An 18876-nucleotide genomic window follows, 5' to 3' on the forward strand; every position below is an offset into this window, starting at 1 on the left:
CTTACTACATAGTCCTTGAAACCATGTTTGTGAAAACCACTTAGTGACATGGAAGTTGTTCCTGATACAATGTTAACAAGAAAAGGCAAGATATAAAAATTGTGTGATTCCAATACTTTGTATATATACCTATCTGTATTTAGATGCATCTGTGTGTTTAAGTTCCTACACATCTACTTATTTATACATTATATATAGCAAGAGCTCCCTGGCTTGTTTACTTTTGAAATATACATGCCCCCGGGGCGCCTGGGTGGCTCAGTGGGTTAAGCCGCTGCCTTTGGCTCAGGTCATGATCTCAGGGTCCTGGGATCGAGTCCTGCATCGGGCTCTCTGCTCAGCAGCGAGCCTGCTTCCCTCTCTCTCTCTCTCTGCCTGCCTCTCTATCTACTTGTGATCTCTCTCTGTCAAATAAATAAATAAAATATTAAAAAAAAAAGAAATATACATGCCCCCTTCTTATGTTCTATATTCTAAATTGTATACAAAATGTTATAATTTAAAATATGATTTTAATAATATTTTAATTAAATTTTAATAACACCTTATACTGTTAAACTTTTTTAAAGTTATTAAGAAAGTTTGCTTTAAAAATCAAATTTTACGGCATAGTATTGGAGCTTCAATAACATTAGGTCTTAATATTAAAATTAGAGATTATTTTTGCAGAATTCCTGTGCAAATTTCTTTGTATATTTTAACATGTATGGAGCTGAAAGCTACATCTTGATTCTTTGTGAGATAGAAGCACTATGAGGGTACACAGGGGAATATACTTCTCACTTTTTCTCATACTTCATAACGGAAAATTTCTGTCCTTCATTTTGTAAGGGCCTATTTAGCCAGAGCAGCTCCATCCTGACCCTGCCCTCCCCACCCCCCCACCACACCACCCTTCAGGGAACTTACTTAAAAACAAGTCCGGGAAAGCAGTCCCAGGTACCAAAGCCCAAATACAAGGCTGGGTCAGGCCAGGTGGCCAATGGGTAGGGGCACATACTGTCTCCTAGCTACCAAGGAGTATGGGCCCTGCCCTTTGGGTACCAATTCTGACCAAGGTGATAGGCTAGTTCAAATATCTACTATAGGGTAAATTGTAATTCAATTGGTCACTTATGTGTGACCTAGCAGGACTGTGTAGCTTTCTCTGTGTTACAATCTCATTGGCCACCTGTGTGTGGCCAGGCCCAACCACATGGACTTTGCCCTTAAAAGCTAATCTGTAAAGAAGAGAGAGGTCACCTCTTGCAAGAGACGGCCCTGGCCAGTCAGTTTGATTCTCGATGCTTAGCGCGAAATAAAGCTTTGCTTGACCTTCGCTTTGTTTCAGTCTCACTCCTTTGACCATGGACCCAATAATTTTACATCCTAATAGCTATTGAAAACATTATACACAGTCTATATTTTTAAACTTACACTCTTTTAAAAATCATTTTGATGGTGAACACTGGTGAAACTAACTCAAACTAGCAAATGTTCCAAAGCAGTTTGATTTCACATCCTGAAAACTGAAACCCGAGCTAGCTAGGACTTTGCCATGAGGAATTTCAAACTCTGACAATTAATTAAAAAGCAGATGGGGCAGAACACTCTACATGTTCTGAAAATAGTTAACTCTTGGGAAATTATGGATTATTTATAATTATGGATTATTTATACCAGGGTAGTTTACAATCACATCTTGCCATAAATACGTGACTCTCTTCTTTTTATTTCCCTGTTCAGGATCTGGAAATCTTTTTTTTTTTTTTTCAATCAGCTGTGGAATCCAGTAATTCACAGATGTACCTCCTTATGACAGAGGGACACAGGTTTGACAATTTATTTATCAAAACAAGGACATTTAGATTGCCAGAATATGATATTGTGATATAATAAGAAATAAATTTGGGGGGTTTTGTTTGGGTTTGATTTGGTTTATCCTGGCTTCTGGAGGGCAGTTCTAAAAACTCTCGTAATTCTATAAATGATAAAAGTAAGAGAAACATCTTTTGTTATGGTATTTGGTTTTTACCCCAGGTCCGGAAATAGTTCTAGTGACAAAGGTGAAAGAAAAGAATTCACTAATCAGAATAAACCCCTTTCAACCACACCTGAGTTTATGTTAATGAGGTGACCTTTGGGAAGCCCCTAGGATGCGAGGAGGTGGTTGTCAAAGGGAGGAACCATGTGACGAAGGTGTTGAACTTTCATCTTTACGCCTCAATCTTCTGGGAGAGAAGAGGGCACTGGAGATTCCATTTAGTCACCAATGGCCAAAGATTTAATCAGTCATGGCTGCACAATGAAGCCTCCATAAAAAATTCCAAATTGAAGGGGTTCCAAAAGCTTCTGGGTTAGTGAACACATCCTCTTGCTGAGAGGGACATGCCCGGTGAAATCCTGGAAGCCCCACCCCCTTCCCCATACCTGCCCTATGCCACTATTCCACTTGGCTCTTCTGAGTCGTATCCTTTTATAATAAACTGGTGATCTAGTAAGTAAGCTGTTTTCTGGAGTTGTGTGAGCTCTTCTAGCAAATTGCGAAGCTCAAGGAGTCTCCTGTTTGTAACTGGTTGGCCAGTGGTATGTGACAACCTGGGACTTAAAGACTGGTTTCTGCAATTGTGGCGGGCCTGGGGGGGAGGGGAAGGAGGAGGAGAGGGGAAGGGGGTGGGGATGGGGGGAGGGGGTGGGGGAAGGGGAGGTTGCGGTGGTGATGGTGGGCAGTTTTGTGAAACTGAGCCCTTAACCTGTGGGATCTGCACTAACTCTGGGCAGTTAGTACCAGAATTTAATAAAACTGTAGGACACCCAGTGGGTGTTGACCAATAATTCGAGAACTGATTGCTGTGGAAAACCTACACATTTGGCATCAGAAATATTCCGTGGGTAGAATAATAGAAAATACTAGTTTTCCTTTACAGAGTGACCATTTTTTAACAGGTTAAAAAAAGGTATTCCATTTACTTGTTTCAAAAATATTTCAATAGATTTACACGTCCCTTAGAAGGAAAACGGAAGTCCTTATCGTAATCTACTGGGCTAACAAGATTCATCTCTTCCACGTATCTCCCAAGACTGCTCATCACTCATGTATTCCAGCTACAATGTCCTTCTTTATGGTCTTCAAATAGGCTAAGCCATGTCTGTCTCAAGGCCTTTGTACTCAATATTCTACCTACAATGGACCTATACCATATCTTAGCTATGGCAAGCTTCTCCCTATCATTCAAGCTAAACCTAAAAGTTTAATCCTCAGGGAGGAGATGTGTGTTTTCACCATTTCACTCACTTAACATATTAGCATGTCATCCTTAACACTCTTCGAAATTATTTACATATTGACTATTCATTGTTTATTTGCCCACCACTAGTAACGCAAACTCAGAAGAGAACTGACTTTGTCTTTTTCACGTAGAACAGTAAGTGTCTAAGATATACTAAACACTCCAATATTATCTGTTGAGTGAATGAATGAGATGGACTGTCTCCAAAGGTGACTGTCAGTAATTTCCCTCACTCTATACATTCATGTCACTCCTTCTACCAAGCGGTAGAACCAATTTTTAATCTCTTTTCATCTGAACTGCCCTTACAATTTACTTTGGACCAATAGTATGCAGTGGATTTGACTTTGTACCAGTTCTGGGCCTAACCCTTCACAGGCCTTAAGGCTTCCACGCTTACTGTCTTTCAGTCCCAAGATACTGTGTAAAAAATTCTAGTAACTGGTTAAAGAGAAAAGCCCTGTAAGACACAAGACTGCAGAGAGAGAGTGACTCAGCCCACCATTAGCCATTTCAGCGGGCTAAGCGTCAGCACCAGGTTTGGAAGGTAGCTCTCTTGGCTACGGCAGCTACATTAGATCATGGCAACTGATACCATGTCTTTGCCAAGCACTGCGCAAATGCAGAATCTGAAACAGTTGCTCTTGGTTTTATTTATTTATTTATTTATTTATTTTTTAAAGATTTTATTTATTTATTTGACAGAGAGACAGATCACAAGTAGGCAGAGAGGCAGGCAGAAAGAGAGAGGGAAACAGGCTCCCGGCTGAGCAGAGCGCCCCATGCGGGACTCGATCCCAGGACCCTGGGATCATGACCTGAGCCAAAGGCAGAGGCCTCAACCCGCTGAGCCACCCAGGTGACCCTGCTCTTGGTTTTAAACCCAAACCGTTGGACTGGTTTGCTATGCAGCAAGAGCTCCCTGAAACAGTCCCTGGAACCATAGATTGGGGGCAGCCGCAAAGAAACTCTAATGTAGAGCACTGGCTTTTTCCCGGCAGTGTTGGACAGTCGTGAGGAGACTATCAGAACTGGAAAAGCAACAAGAAAATTGCATTAGAATCTAGAGAAAGATGAGCCTGCAGAGCTTATTAAACCATGATGGAAAAATTTGCAAGGCTATCAGTTACCATAACTCAGAATGCAGAAAATGTTCCTAATGAAGCTAATTAGAAACTGCTCAGCTCTGAAGAAGTTAGAGAAACTATAGTGGTCCCGGGACAGTGTCTCCAGCTGGTGAAATTTTCTCAAAGTAAGAAATGGCCCCAGGGCAAAGATAAAATTCAGAGGACTGCCGGTAAAACAGTACCTGAAGGTCAAGACCAGATGGTGGTCGGAGACTCATTAAAACCTCTGAAAGACTGAAGGTAGCACCTCACAGATTCTCTCAGCAATACAAAAATATTTAGAAAGAATCTTAAGATTATTCCATAAAATGCTGATTCATAGACCCCATAAGGCAGGACCTGATACATAGGGATTTATGGGTGTGACTTTTGTTTCAGCAAGAGGATTACAATTTGATACTTCCGAGGTTTTAAAAGACCTGGCAGCTTGGGATAAAAGGGGTGGTACCAGTTCAAAATGAAAAAAAGAAGTTTTGAGATCCCAACTTTCTATGCGCAGGAAGTGGCTGAGAAACTATTCCTAAAAAAGTGAACCATTTCTTGGGGGGTGGGGGGGGTGTAGAAGTCTTATGGAGCAAAACCAGGGTTCCAGAGAAGATCAAAGAGTAGAGAAGAGTCAAAGATTAAAGAATCAAGCCCTAACCTAGGCACATTTCCCACCTTCCCACCACCTAGAAGAGGGTCCCTGAGAGCACGTGTCCAGCAGGAGTTCAGAATTATGGATGAAAATCCAGTCACAATCTTTGCAGAGTAACAGGTATCATATCAGCTATTAAAAATGAGAAAACTAGTTAACTATCTGAAACAAGTTTTTTTAAGATATTGGACAGTAGTGCAAAAATGTGACCCTCGAGAGTATGGAATCCAATAAGGTAAATCTTACGATGATTCCAGCCTTGCGCATTATCATGGGCCTGAGCCTGGGACAGGGACGGGAACCCTAAAGAGAGAACAGCAGTCTCACTCAGCCAAGGAGACAGAGATTACAGGTTGGAGAGGTTGAAGCAGCTAGCATTTTGATGCAGACCACGAGAGAGGAGGACACTTTGTACAAAATGACTTCTTGAAATCTACATATACGTCTTCTTGAGTCTTCATCTAAATACCAACATGAGCCAGCAGAGGGCAACACTCTAAGGGGATAAACCCACAATAACTACCAGGGAAAGAACCACCATCAGATTAACAGTGTAAGAAAGAAATTCTTAAAGGAGAGAAAATCAATGGCGCTAAAACTGGTTCTTTTTAAGGTATAATGAAATTGATAACACATAAATAGACTGATTAAGAAAAAATGATGTGGGGCACCTGGGTGGCTCAGTGGGTTAAGCGTCTGCCTTCTGCTCAGGTCATGATCCCAGTGTCCTGAGATGGAGTCCGGCATCCGGCTCTCTACTCAGCGGGAAGCCTGCTTCCCCCTCTCTCTCTGCCTGCCTCTCTGCCTACTTGAGATCTCTGTCAAATAAATAAATAAAATCTTTAAAAAAATTATGCAATATAATTACTTTTGTAATATCAAAAGTAAAGGAGAGGACTTCACTAAAGAATCTATAGACATTACCAAAAAAAGAATATTATAAACAACTTTGTGATAATAAATTTGAAAAGTTATATGGAACAGGAAAATGTCATAAAAGAGACAAATTAACAAAACTGACCCAAGAAGAATTAGCAAAGCCATTTCTAAAAACTTCCCCATGAAGATAACTTCAGGATTAGAAGAAATCACTGGTAAATTTTACCAAGGATTTATGGAGGGAAATGATACAAAATACACCTACCTTTTCAGAAAAATAGAGGTAGAGGGGACAACTAATAGGGGGGCCAGAATTTCTCTGATAACGAAACTAGTTGAAGATACTGTAAGAAATCTACAGGTCAATACCCTTGATGAAGATAGGTCCCCAAATCCTTCCCAAATTATTTGTAAGTCAGATACAGCAAGATATAAAAAGAGTAATGCATCACACGCAAATATGGCTTATCCTAGCAACATAAAGTTGGTTTGACATTTGAAAATAGAATAATGTAATTCAGGACATTAACATCACAAAAGGGAAGGATCAGATAATTTCTGCAATAAATGAAGAGAGAAAGGAATTCTATAAAATTCAATTCTCATTCATTATTGAGAACGTTGGCAAACTAGAAATAAAAGGACATTTTCTAACCTCATAAAGGTCATCTACAGAAAACCTATACACCATCACACGTAGCCAGTGAAAGACTGAAAACCTCCCTCTACCTACAAGAGAAGTATGTCCACTCACTACTATGGTAGACAAGTACCAACAGGCAAGAAAAACAAATAAGAGGCTTATATATTGAAAAGGAAGAAACAAAACTCACGCTGTGTACAATCAACAAGGTTAGATTATCCTAACCCTAAGGGAACTACAGAAGTCTTGTTCGTACTAATAAATGAACTTGCCAAGTCTGTAGGACCAAAGATCTAGATATAAAAAAAAATTAACTGTATTCGGATAATTGCGCAGAGAGCAATTAGAAAATTAGCTATTAAAAACAATACTATTTACAGGAGCACCTGTAAATAGTAATAGTTAAGGATAAATTTAACAAAATGGAGCAAGATCTGAACATTGAAAAATACGAATGTTGCTGAAATGTAGAAAATCCTAATGAAACGGGGAGATGGGCCATGTTCACTGATTAGAAGCTTTCATATTTCTAAGATGTCAGTTTTCTCCCAATTGATTTCTGGAGTCCATGAAATTTCAGTCAAAATCCTCACAGACTTTTTGGTACAAATTGACAAGCATCTGCTAATTTTTTTTTTTTTTAAACTGGAGAAGTAAATGACCTAGAACAGGCAAAACAATTTTGAGATGGAACAAAGTGAAGGGATTTACTCAACTTGATTTCAAGACTTTACAGCTGTGGTGATTTTCTCTAAAAATAGCCACTCACAAATCTTCCTCCTCTTTAAGTGTTTGCCCTCTTTCCAACAAGGGGCAGAGTTTATTTCCCTTATCCATAAATGTGGGCTGGCCTGTCTTGTGACTTGCTTTGACCAACAGACTGCACGGGAAGTCACACTGTCCTCTGGACCTAGGACTTGTGAGGCTTACAAACTGCCATTTTCATTTTCTTGGAACCCTGAGATATCATGTCGCTGAGGCTGACTAATCTGCTAGAGATAAAGGCCATGTGCAGAGCAGCTATATTAGATGTTAGATTCATAGAGAGGCAGGAGTGGGGGCAGAGAGGGAGGGAAGGGGCGGCAGATGGGGGGAGGACATGTGGGAGGAGGGGAAGGGAAGGAGGAGAGCAAGACAAACAAGGTCCAAGTGGCCTCCAGCCATGTCTGCCATCTCGGACAAGGTTCAGGACATCTGAATAAAACCATCCTGGATTCTTTAGACCTAACTAATCTCATGAATCAACTTTATGTGCAGGAGAAAGTAGCCCATCCTGGCCAACTCCTGCACAAACTGCAGAACCATAAGCAATAACCGGTTGTTATTACTTAAGTCACAAATTTCTGGCATGCTTTATTACACAGGTGTAGAAACCTGAAACACTGAATGACTGAGCAAAGAAGGACGCTCTCCTTTTCTTCACAGGATGCTAGCAGCTTTACCATATTGTGCTAACATTTAAATACTCTCCAACTCTTTTCTATAGGTTTTCTAGTTGACAGGTATCTTCTGTAACTACTCTTTAGAAATTAAAAGGTAAGGAGATTTTTATGCAGCATGAAACGATCAGGTAATTAAAAGATCTGTCAGATTAAATTTCTGATTAATAAAAGTTATGGATGTTTATTGGAATCACAATATTAAAAAAAACACTCACTATTCCACAAAATCAATGTTTATCTTTTGTTAACATTTTCTTCAGTCTTTATGCACTAATGTACTTCATATAAAAGAAAATAAATACTTTTTTATAAGTAAAATGATATTTTCTATAAAGATTGCACACAATTTCATTGTCAGCTCAGTTTTTTTTTTTTTAAAGATTTTATTTATTTATTTGACAGAGAGAAATCACAAGAGAGGCAGGCAGAGAGAGAGGAAGGGAAGCAGGCTCACTGCTGAGCAGGGAGCCCGATGTGGGACTCGATCCCAGGACCCTGAGATCATGACCTGAGCTGAAGGCAGCGGCTTAATCCACTGAGCCACCCAGGCGCCCCTGTCAGCTCAGTTATTAAGAACATGATTTGGAGATAATTGCTTACAGGACATATCTTTTCTTACAGGATCTTAAAACTTATAAAATATCCCTCCCTTCTCTCGTATTAGTGAGATTCTTGTTATAAGAACCAAATCGTAGATGCCTATAGCAAAATAATTTTTAATACATATACTTTTCTATAATGTCATCTGCATATAGAATAGGCTATCTATAAGAAAAAAGCCATTGGAACATATCGATGTCACATGAAGTTCATTGTAGAAGGTATTGTTTATCCCATTATATGATATTTTTTTTTTAAAGATTTTATTTATTTATTTGACAGAGAGAGAGAGAGATCACAAGTAGGCAGAGAGGCAGGCAGAGAGAGAGGAGGAAGCAGGCTCCCTGCGGAGCAGAGAGCCCGATGCAGGGTTCGATCCCAGGACCCTGAGATCATGACCTGAGCCGAAGGCAGCGGCTTAATCCACTGAGCCACCCAGGCGCCCCCATTATATGATATTTTATTATGAGGATCCCACTGACAAATTTCTTTTAATTTTGGAAATGGAAAGAATTTTAAAAAATCAAAAATTACTTTTCTTTTAGATAAACCATTGTGTATATCCTGTGAATAGGCCTGAATTTACAACAACTGTTTAGGTTTTCTTTTTCAAAGTATGGAATAAGATGTGGGGCTCCCCTGTCCAAGGAAAGCTGTATTTCTTTTTTTAAAGATTGTATTTATTTATTTGACAGAGATCACAAGTAGGCAGAGAGGCAGGCAGAGAGAGAGGAAGGGAAGCAGGCTCCCTGCTGAACAGAGAGCTGGACGGACTCAGGGCTCTACCCCAGGACCCTGGGATCATGACCTGAGCCAAAGGCAGAGGCTTTAACCCACTGCGCCACCCAGGAGCCCCAAGATAGCTGTATTTTTGAAATTTGCTCTCCAACCTTGGTTTTGAATTCATTTCTTTGCTTCCACATTTAATTTTTATCTTTCAGAGATAAATTATGAATGCCTATAAACTGTCTGTAATACCTTTTGTAAACAGGATTTTAATCAATTAATTGATCATCTTACTTTTCCATTTATTACTTTACCAAAATTTTAATAATTGCATAACATTTTATTATATTAATGCACTATTATTTAATTAACCATACTCCACTGCTAGAGATAATAGACTGGTGTTCATTTTTTACTTCATAAAGATTGTAATAAGCAACTTTGCATTTCAGTTGTTTTCCACAGATCTGATTTTTTCTAGAATGAGAATTTGCTGCTAAAATAGTCTTGAAATATATTACTAAATTTCTTTAGAAAGATCATAATCATTTGCACTCTAACCACTAGGGTGCCTACCTTAACATACCTTGCCCAGCATTGAATATTGCCATTGCTCAAGATTTTGTTAATGTGACTACTGGGAGGACATTAAATGATTTAATGTGTATTTCTTGGATTATCAGCAAAAGCCCATATTCCCAAAAATGCGTCCTTTGTCTTGTAGCACATATTCAAGTGTCTTCTTGTTTGTCTGTTCCATAGATCTGTGTCTATCCATGTACTAATTCTATGTTTTCAAAGAGAAATAATACTTAGTATGCAATTTTCAATTTTCAAGAACAAGACAATTCTTATCCACAACACCAATACTGAGAATCTCTCCCAAGGAAAAAATCCAAAAATAGAAAATATTTATGTAAATGGATATTCTCTACAACATTATTTATAGTAGTGATAAATGTGATGACATAAATGTCCCAACTGTTGAAACAGTTATGAAACTATATACTTACAGAGTGAAATATTAGATATGAAAATCATGCTTATGGAGGTTGCCCATCATTAAATATTCAGTTAAAATATATTGTAATATTGTATTTCAAATATTAGTATGAAAAATACCTGCTACATTATGCTGAATTGATAATATTAGACTAAAAAGTATTATTTTCTACTAATTAAAAAAGTGAAGAGAAGGAGGTAACTTACAAAATATTGCTATAAGTATTTAACTCTTAATTAGTGGAATTATGGATGTTTATATGCTCTTTCCTGGAACTTCCATTATTCCCTGAATTTCATCATGCTATACTGCTTATTCCCTTGTAAATCTACTCTAGATGAAGGCAAAACTATATATTTAAAAATACAATGCTTTTATAATTATTATTATTAAAAAGAGTTATTCTAATTCCATTGCCCAAATCCCAATCTCTGCTTATTAATACTTTTACTATCTCTTAGCTGAAAGGATTAGGAAAAAAAACACTGAACAGAAGACTCCTAATCTAAAAGTTCACTTTTCTGATGCAAAAGGTTAACACGGTGTTAAATTAGGACCAAAGCAAATGAATAAACGATCATGTTTTAAGAGGAACAAAAAGTATCGAGGAGAAAGACATCTCAAGTGTTAAATTTTTGACTCTAAATTAGTAAAAATAATCCACCCTTGTGTGTGGCTATATAATCTGTATTCTAAAACCATTATAACATCAATTAAGGTTCTATCGTCTCAGCTCACTACATTCTTTCTGTTCAATTTGGATTTCTCAGGAAAGAATGATTAGTGAGATCTTGAACTCTACCTGTCAAATGATGGCTTCTCTCCACAGTCAAAGGCATCCTGGAGCTCCTTAACGAGGTTAGCCTGGCCTGGCAGCCGGAAGAGACCCTCTTCTTTCAGCCCCCTTTGTCGGATAAAGTCCACACACTGCTCCACCAACATTGGGGCCAGACGATTCCCATATCTCTTCTCATAACGGACAGTGTCCTCCAGCTTCTGTCCAAAAATGCCTGGAGAAACAAAGGAGCACAGTGAATTTGAGGAATTTCTATCACCCCAACTGGTTACTTAAAAACAACAACAACAAAAAACTCAATATAAAGGAAAAACAAATATGAAAAGGCTGGCAAGCATTTTACAATGGGGACTTCACATTTCTACAGAATCAAATCCACACTACACAATTCTTTGAAGGAAAAGGCTTTGTCTTATGCTGCCCTTCCCCCCTAATATTCCATATATTTAGCCCCACACCAAATAGACACGTGAGGTTGGAGATAGCCACCTTGATTTAAGAAACACGGTAATGAATAAAAGTTTAGTTTTGGGTTTTCTTTTTCTCCCGCTTGGGAATGGGATTGTATGGAAGAAATATTCTGCAGAGAATAGTCAAATTCTACTTTTTGCTACACTTGAACTTTTTGTCCGATTATCATTTAGTGTAACTGTTGCTCATTTCTCTGTTCACCTTTTGTTTTCAAACAAGCGATAACACCATGATTGTAATCAAGGTGATAAAACCAGGTAAAAATACCCAGAATCTTCATCTGCATGAAATATTTCAGGCTGTAATATTTCATCTTTTATGAAATATTTATTTTATATTATTTATTTAAATAAATTATTTACATATTATATTATTATATTACTTTATTTGAAAGGGAAAAATCTGACTCATGAAGTAGTGCCTATACCAAAAGCGAGGAGGCAGAATCCCAGCGATTTGCCCCTGACAGATGGGAAAGTCTCCTTTATCACACATTGTCTAGAACTGCCAGCCCACAGTAGTGTTTTAGCCAGTTTTAATCAGTCTTATGAATGATTTTTAAATAACCACAAAGAATGAATTCCTTGTTGCATGCATTTGGGGCTGAACATACCCACTATTCGCACCTGGGACCCCGCTGATTAACAAATGATTCCTCTAGTGGTGGGTGTGATAGCTTCAAGGTTCAACTGTTGGAGTAGGAGCGCTGGGCAGGACGGCCCTGAGGGCCTGCAGTCCCAATGGAGTCACTGCTGTGCTGGTGGACGTAGGGTTCCTACTGATGATGAACAGATAACTGGGCTGGAAATGGAGGCCATGAAGGCTGCTTGGAAGGGACTGGGCCCTTCCAATATGCTAGCCCCCAAAGCAGCTTTAGAGACCAAGGAAGTCCCTAATTTTGTCCCATCCATCCCCAACAAGCAAATAGTGGGCTGTATCTATGAAGAAGACAAATAGTGCTCTCATCTCATCTGGTTCTGGCTGCACAAAGGTTGAGACCCAGCGATACCCTAACTGTGGAGTTCGTCACAAGCTGGTGCCCCACCAAGTGGGCCCACTCAGCCTTTACACTAACTTACTCAAAATGTGCTTACTCAAAACTTTCTTCTTTTAAAAGAGTAGCCATTGTATTGGCTTCTTCTCTCAGAAAGAAAGAAAGAGAGAGAAAGGGAGAGAGAGAGAGAGGAAGGAAGGAAGGCTGGCTCTAAATATATTAATACCAGGTGGTAGCTTGGCAAAAACGATACACCTATGAGAAAAAAAAAAGGAGAAAGCCCAAGCAAATGTCACTCCAGTGTTCCCAGATGGGATGAATCACTAAATAGTTTTAATGGTCTAATGGTTTCATAAAAGGGAAAGAAAAATTAGTGTTGCATGTTGAAATTATGTGAGACTCCAGAATACTTGGGAAATTTTCCAAAAATACTAGGTTAAGAGTTGAACAATAAAAACAAATGTTTTACCTCCCTATCTGTAAAATAATTTACGTATGGATTCAGCAATGCAAAGCCATCACATTCCAACCAATGAACAACTGCGACCGAAGAGAAAATTTTTAGCCCTGGTAGAAACAGTAAGACAACAACAAACCGAACGACTCAACACCTGATATTAAATCTAGTATTAAGGGAATTCATTTATTCACTTTAGGAAAAAATGTTGAGCGAACTAATATTAATCTCCAAATATATAGAAAGCAAAATTAGAAAATGGCATCTTCTAAGAGCAGAAAAACTAATGTAGGCAGCAGGTCTGTTTAGCTAAATTTGTAGACTTTGGAACAAGTAGTTTCTCAATGGTGTGTCAAACATGGTTTGCTAACTCAACAGACATTCATACCCCCATTTTCTCTTGTCATTTCCATTTTAGGGCCTGGAAAATTAAATACCTCCCCCACTTTTTAAGAAGTCTTTGGAGTCTTTAGGAAGATTTTTGGTTTTGTTTTTGATGAGAGAGAGGGACATCTGGAGTTGCCGATCACTCCATTTTTCTACCATGAACTTGGTCATGCTATCTGTTGATCTAAGAGTCGTCTTTTGACTATTAGATAAGCAATCATAAGGGAAAGGCTGAAAGATTCAGAGACAATGGGGATGAAATTATTGAACCACTGACCTAATACCAGCAGCACATTCTTTATGATTTTTTTTAATGTGAGAAAAATGCATGTTTACCCATTGTTAGCTGTGTTTTCTGTTGGTTGCAACAATACCGAATTCTAACCATGCAGTGGTAATGATGACTTTGAAGATATTTTAGTATTTTAATAACAAAGCTTGAAAACTGATTATGAATGGAGAATACTGACTCTTTTTCTGTGGAGTTCTTTGATGCTTAGTTGCCTGAGATGTTCGGATTCTATTATGCCAAACTTAAGAAAATAGCCTTTCAAAGGCACTAACCATTTATTTTTATAAATAACAATATTGATATCTGGGAATACATCTTATGTATCTGTGGTTTTTCGCTTATTGTTTTAGATTGTTAAATATATTATCTAAAGTTTCTCTCCAAATCCAGCAGAAAACCTACTAAAGATGTTGCAACTCAACATCTATGAACTATGTGTGCTACAAATGAGAATCGAACTTTCAAGATTTTGTTCTATACAGTAATAAAAAACAGTCAAACATTCTTTTAAAATTCCCAGAATTTCTTTTTTCCCAACAACTTAGGGACATGATAAAGTAAGGAGTAAGCTTTGCTTTATGGCTACTCTGGTTTGTTTCCTTCCTTCCTTCGTTCCTTCCTTCCTCCCTCCCTCCCTCCCTTCTTTTTTTCCTTCCTTCCTGTATATACAGCTTTGTGTTGTGGTAAGAATTTACTTAAGTACAGCAGGAGGGACACCTGGATGGCTCAGTCAGTTAAGCATCTGCTTTTGGTTCCAGTTGTGGTCCCAGGGTTCTGGGATTGAGTCCCACATCAGGTTCTTTGCTTAGCAGAGAGTTTGCTTCTCTCTCTGCGTGCCACTCCCCCTGTTTGTGCTCTCTCTCTCTCTGACAAATAAATAAACAAAATCTTAAAAAAAAAGTATAGTAAGAAACCAAAAACCAAAAGCCCTAACATCTTTCCATTTATTTTTTATTAAGTCCCTATTATGTACTAAGTCCTTGACATATATTCTCTTATTTTCATAATAAATACATAAGATAACTATCTTATACATGAGCAAATTGGGATTCAGAGAGGTTAAGTGAATAGCTCAAGGTTAGTTACACAACACCATGTGACAGAATGGAAGTCCACATTCAGATTTGTGCAGCCGTAAAACCTTTCCCATTCCCAAATACCAGTCCTCTTCCTTCTTATTTAATCATAATGATTATATGTCCTCATTTTCTAGTAATTTAACATGTTAGTAAACTCTAAAAACAAATAGAATAGAGTTCCTTCTCTGTGCTCTATAAAGTGATAATAGCGAAGATGTACTTATGTATGTCAGCCGTGGGTACAAGTGGTTTATCGGCATTCCTTTCACTAAAAATTCACACTACTTTATGAGGTGGGCACTACTATTGTACCACAGAGAAGACAAGCACAGAGAGGTTAAGTGACTTGCTGAATGTCACACAGCTAGCTGGAAGTGATGGACCTGGGATTTGTTCAAGGCTCTTGGATTTCAGAGCCACACTGTATTTAATACACAATACCGTGGGGTGCGCACACTGGCTGCAAACTGTGTTACTGAGGGAGAAACCTGCTGCTTATTAGCTCTCTGACCTATATTTCTGTTGTCATGCTAGCAGGAGTAATTTCTGCTGAGAAAATGCAGATTTGGAGGAAGATTAGAAAAAAAAAAAACAGAGATGGAGAATACTCTGAATATCTTCTATGTGCTGCCCAAGGAAATGATTCTCTTTATGTAAACAACTATGTATGTTTAGCAATATAATATCTAAGGGAGTTAAAGCATGTAGATGATCCCTACACACGATTAGAGATTCCTGTGGAAAATTAATAGTTTTCTGCTCTAAGTCTGGTCTTGCAAAGAATTAGTGAGTGATTGTAATAGATGTACACTCCCTATTTTGTAGCATTAGAAATAGAATGTCCCAAACATTTCTGTCTTACAACGGTAGATGTGAATTATTGTCCTGTATGAGCTTGTTTTTTTTGTGTGTGGTTTTTTTTTTTTTTTTTCGCATGGAAGTTCAGGGAGAGATTTTTTTAAAGCTGTTTTGTTTAGCATTTTCATTGAGGAAGCAGTGAAACTTCAAATTTTAAGATTAACAAGAAAGCATGAAGGTCATGAGCCTATCCCAAGTAGCAGCATGGGGAAAAGGACCACTGATTAGTAGATTATTAACACGAATATACTCTGTGAAGTGAGTCATGCAAATGGTTCTAGCTATGTCCACTTAAATTCCCAGGGAGGTTTCACACTACCTGACAAAGCCATCCCTGGAATTTCTAGGTGACCAAAGTACATCATGTGTGCTTCCCTTGGAAATACATTGATGGTGTCATAAAGCATCACCAAGGAGGTGACTTTTCACAGGGCTGAGAAGGTAAATTACACAGGTGATTTTATTATACCTGTGGGAGGCTGTTCCAACTGGAGGGAGAGAAAGAGATCTAAATCTCCTTCAGGATTTGTGAGGTTCCTGCTTTATGTGTGATTTATACCCTCAATAGCTAGAGGCAGCCTGTGAAGTTAACTGAGTGCGATCAGATAAATGTATTCATATTCCACCGATCTTAAATATGCATAAACAAACACAAAGCCAAACCTTCCTGAATTTTCTCTGCCTTGCAATTATTTATTCTTTTTGCTCCTTGGTTCCCAGTTAAGTATAACTCTGGCTCCATTTCATCACTTTCTGGCCTTTTGCCAACCATTGCAATTTGGACTCTGACACTGTCATTCTACTAAAAGAACTTTTTCTAGTCATTGGCAACTTCCTAGTTGCCAAATCACTGAAAGTCAAATTTACTTTTTGTATTACGTCATGCCTCATGCCCTGAAACTGTCAATGTCACGCTTCTTCTTGACACTTCTCATGTGTTACATAGTTCCTGCCTTCCAGAACACTCTTATCAATCTCCTTCTTGACTGTACTACTTACTACATTCTTCTCATAAATTTGTTCGTCCTCTGGGTTCTGTCCTCAGCCCTATTTTTATGCTACTTGACACAATTTCTTTGCTTGACTACATTTAATCTCACTGTCTGTCAGTAATTCCCAGACCTGTATCTCAATTTGGGCCACTCTTATGATCCTTGGCATTGGATTTCTAAGTACCCATTAGACCCCTCAACATGGATGTCTCAAAACATTCCCAAACTCAGAATTTCTAAAATGAAGTCACCTTTTTTTTTTTTTTAAGATTTTATTTATTTATTTGACAAAGAAAGTCACAGGTAGGCAGAGAGGCAGGCAGAGAGGGAGAGGGAGAAGTAGGCTCCCTGCTGAGCAGAGAGGCCAATGCAGGGCTCGATCCCAGGACCCTGAGATCATGACCTGAGCCGAAGGCAGAGGCTTAACCCACTGAGCCACTGAGGCGCCCCAAAGTCCCCCTTTCTTTAAAACCTGTCCTACTTCCTGCACCCCTGGTTGTGGTTACCAGTTCTAGTTATCCTCCTGAACATTTGAAGTGCTATCTGAGAGTCAACCCAGATTCCTCCTTCCTTCATGAGCCTCACTTAGTCATCACCTGGGTCCCTTCCAAACTCACTGTTACTACGTTGGGCTAGATCCTCAATATTTCTTAAGTGATTTTTTGAAGAGGAGAGTATCTACCTCAGGCAAGTGCTGCCATAGTGATCTTCATAATGTTTAAATTGGATCATGACATTCCTTCGCTTTATTTCTTCCAGTGGGGCCCACCGGCCAACCAAACTCTTTTCCATGCAATACAAAATCTCCGCAATCTGATCTCTGCCTCTTTATTAACCATTCAATCACGAAACATTTAGATGGTGCCCACTGTGTGCCAGGCCCTGCGCCATATCCACCCTTGTTTCTACTATTTGCTCACAAACAACATGCTCTCCATCTATACTGGACTATTAGTTGTCCCATAAGCGCAATACGTACTAGCATATCTTCAGGCTTCCTTCTGGAAGGTAGGTTTTGCCATCATGAGTCAGACCAGGGAAACTTACTCTGTAAGATTCAACTCATATCCTCTCCTCTGTCAAGTCTTGACTAACATTCCCTCATCACTCCAGACCCAAAGCTTGCTATGTTTCTGCTTTGGCTTCTTAGCATTGTTTTGTACTTATTTATTTAGATGACTATCTATACTGAACTGCTCTCTCTCACCAGTCAAAAGAGGATTGAACTTTCAGAATCACTACAGTAAAATAATTACTTTACATTATAAATAATGTAGACCATGTGTCTAACCATTAAATGTCAGAGAGGGGAAGGAAAATTTCCCAAGTTGCCACAGACACAAGGATTGAACTGGCCGGTGCAAGATTGGAAGGTCTCCACAGCTCAGACTCCATTCTACCACATTGCCATGGTCTGAGGGTCTGTGTCCCCTCCAAATTCCTAGGTTAAAAACCTACTGCCTGAGATGATGGTTTTAGGGTGGGACCTTTGGGAGGTGGATACCTCATGAGGGTGGAGCCCTCCTGAATGGGACGAGTGCCTTGGAAAAGGGCTCCAGAGAACTCTCTAGCTTCTTCCCTTTCTGTCGCTTGAGAATACAGGAGATTGATAGTCTGCAACCCAGAAAAGAGCTTTCACCAGAACCTAGCCATACCGGCCTGATCTCAGACTTCCAGCCCCCAGAACTATAAGAAATAAATTTCTGTTGTGTATAATATATAACATAGTGGATGGTATTTCATTCCAGCAGACTGAATGCGCCAAGACAGATGGACAAACTCTCTTGCTTATGCCCCTGGAACTTACTGCCAGAGTGGGTAAGGATTGCGTGCTCCATAAACATTTGTGGGATTAATGTATGCATTAAAACAAAATACTTCTCACTTCCTCAGTTGTGGAAATAAGTGAATAACTCCAATGTAAAATGACACTCATCAATAATTTTCAGGCTGTGACATTGATTTCTACAAAAACTTGAAAGCAAAAAAGTCTGTGGTATGTTGATGAAAAGCCAGAAATTAAACAACTTTTCCACTATTACTCAAGTTCTCTGCTGTTATAATTTCTCAGAGTTCCTGTCCTTTTCCTCCTATCAATCACATATTAAGCCATATAGAGAACTTGCTTTTACTTACCCTTCTGCTTACTGCAATCCTGCTAGCAGAATCAATCTTGATACCACCAGGATTATAATAATTTTCAATTAAAAATGAACATTCAGGG

The 18876-nt window shown here is 38.8% G+C and overlaps 1 protein-coding gene across 4 annotated transcripts in view; it reads right to left on the reverse strand.

The window, feature by feature from the left end:
- ARHGAP24 (Rho GTPase activating protein 24) overlaps positions 1–18876 on the reverse strand; it is a 534495-nt gene that overhangs the window by 43986 nt on the left and 471633 nt on the right. For all 4 annotated transcript variants that reach the window (XM_045998038.1, XM_045998040.1, XM_045998041.1 and 1 more), the window contains one exon: positions 11129–11336. In XM_045998038.1, the coding sequence (XP_045853994.1) occupies positions 11129–11336 (208 nt within the window). The remainder of the gene's footprint in view (positions 1–11128; positions 11337–18876) is intronic.

This window comes from Meles meles, chromosome 2, assembly GCF_922984935.1.
Source record: "Meles meles chromosome 2, mMelMel3.1 paternal haplotype, whole genome shotgun sequence".
Taxonomy (NCBI): domain Eukaryota; kingdom Metazoa; phylum Chordata; class Mammalia; order Carnivora; family Mustelidae; genus Meles; species Meles meles.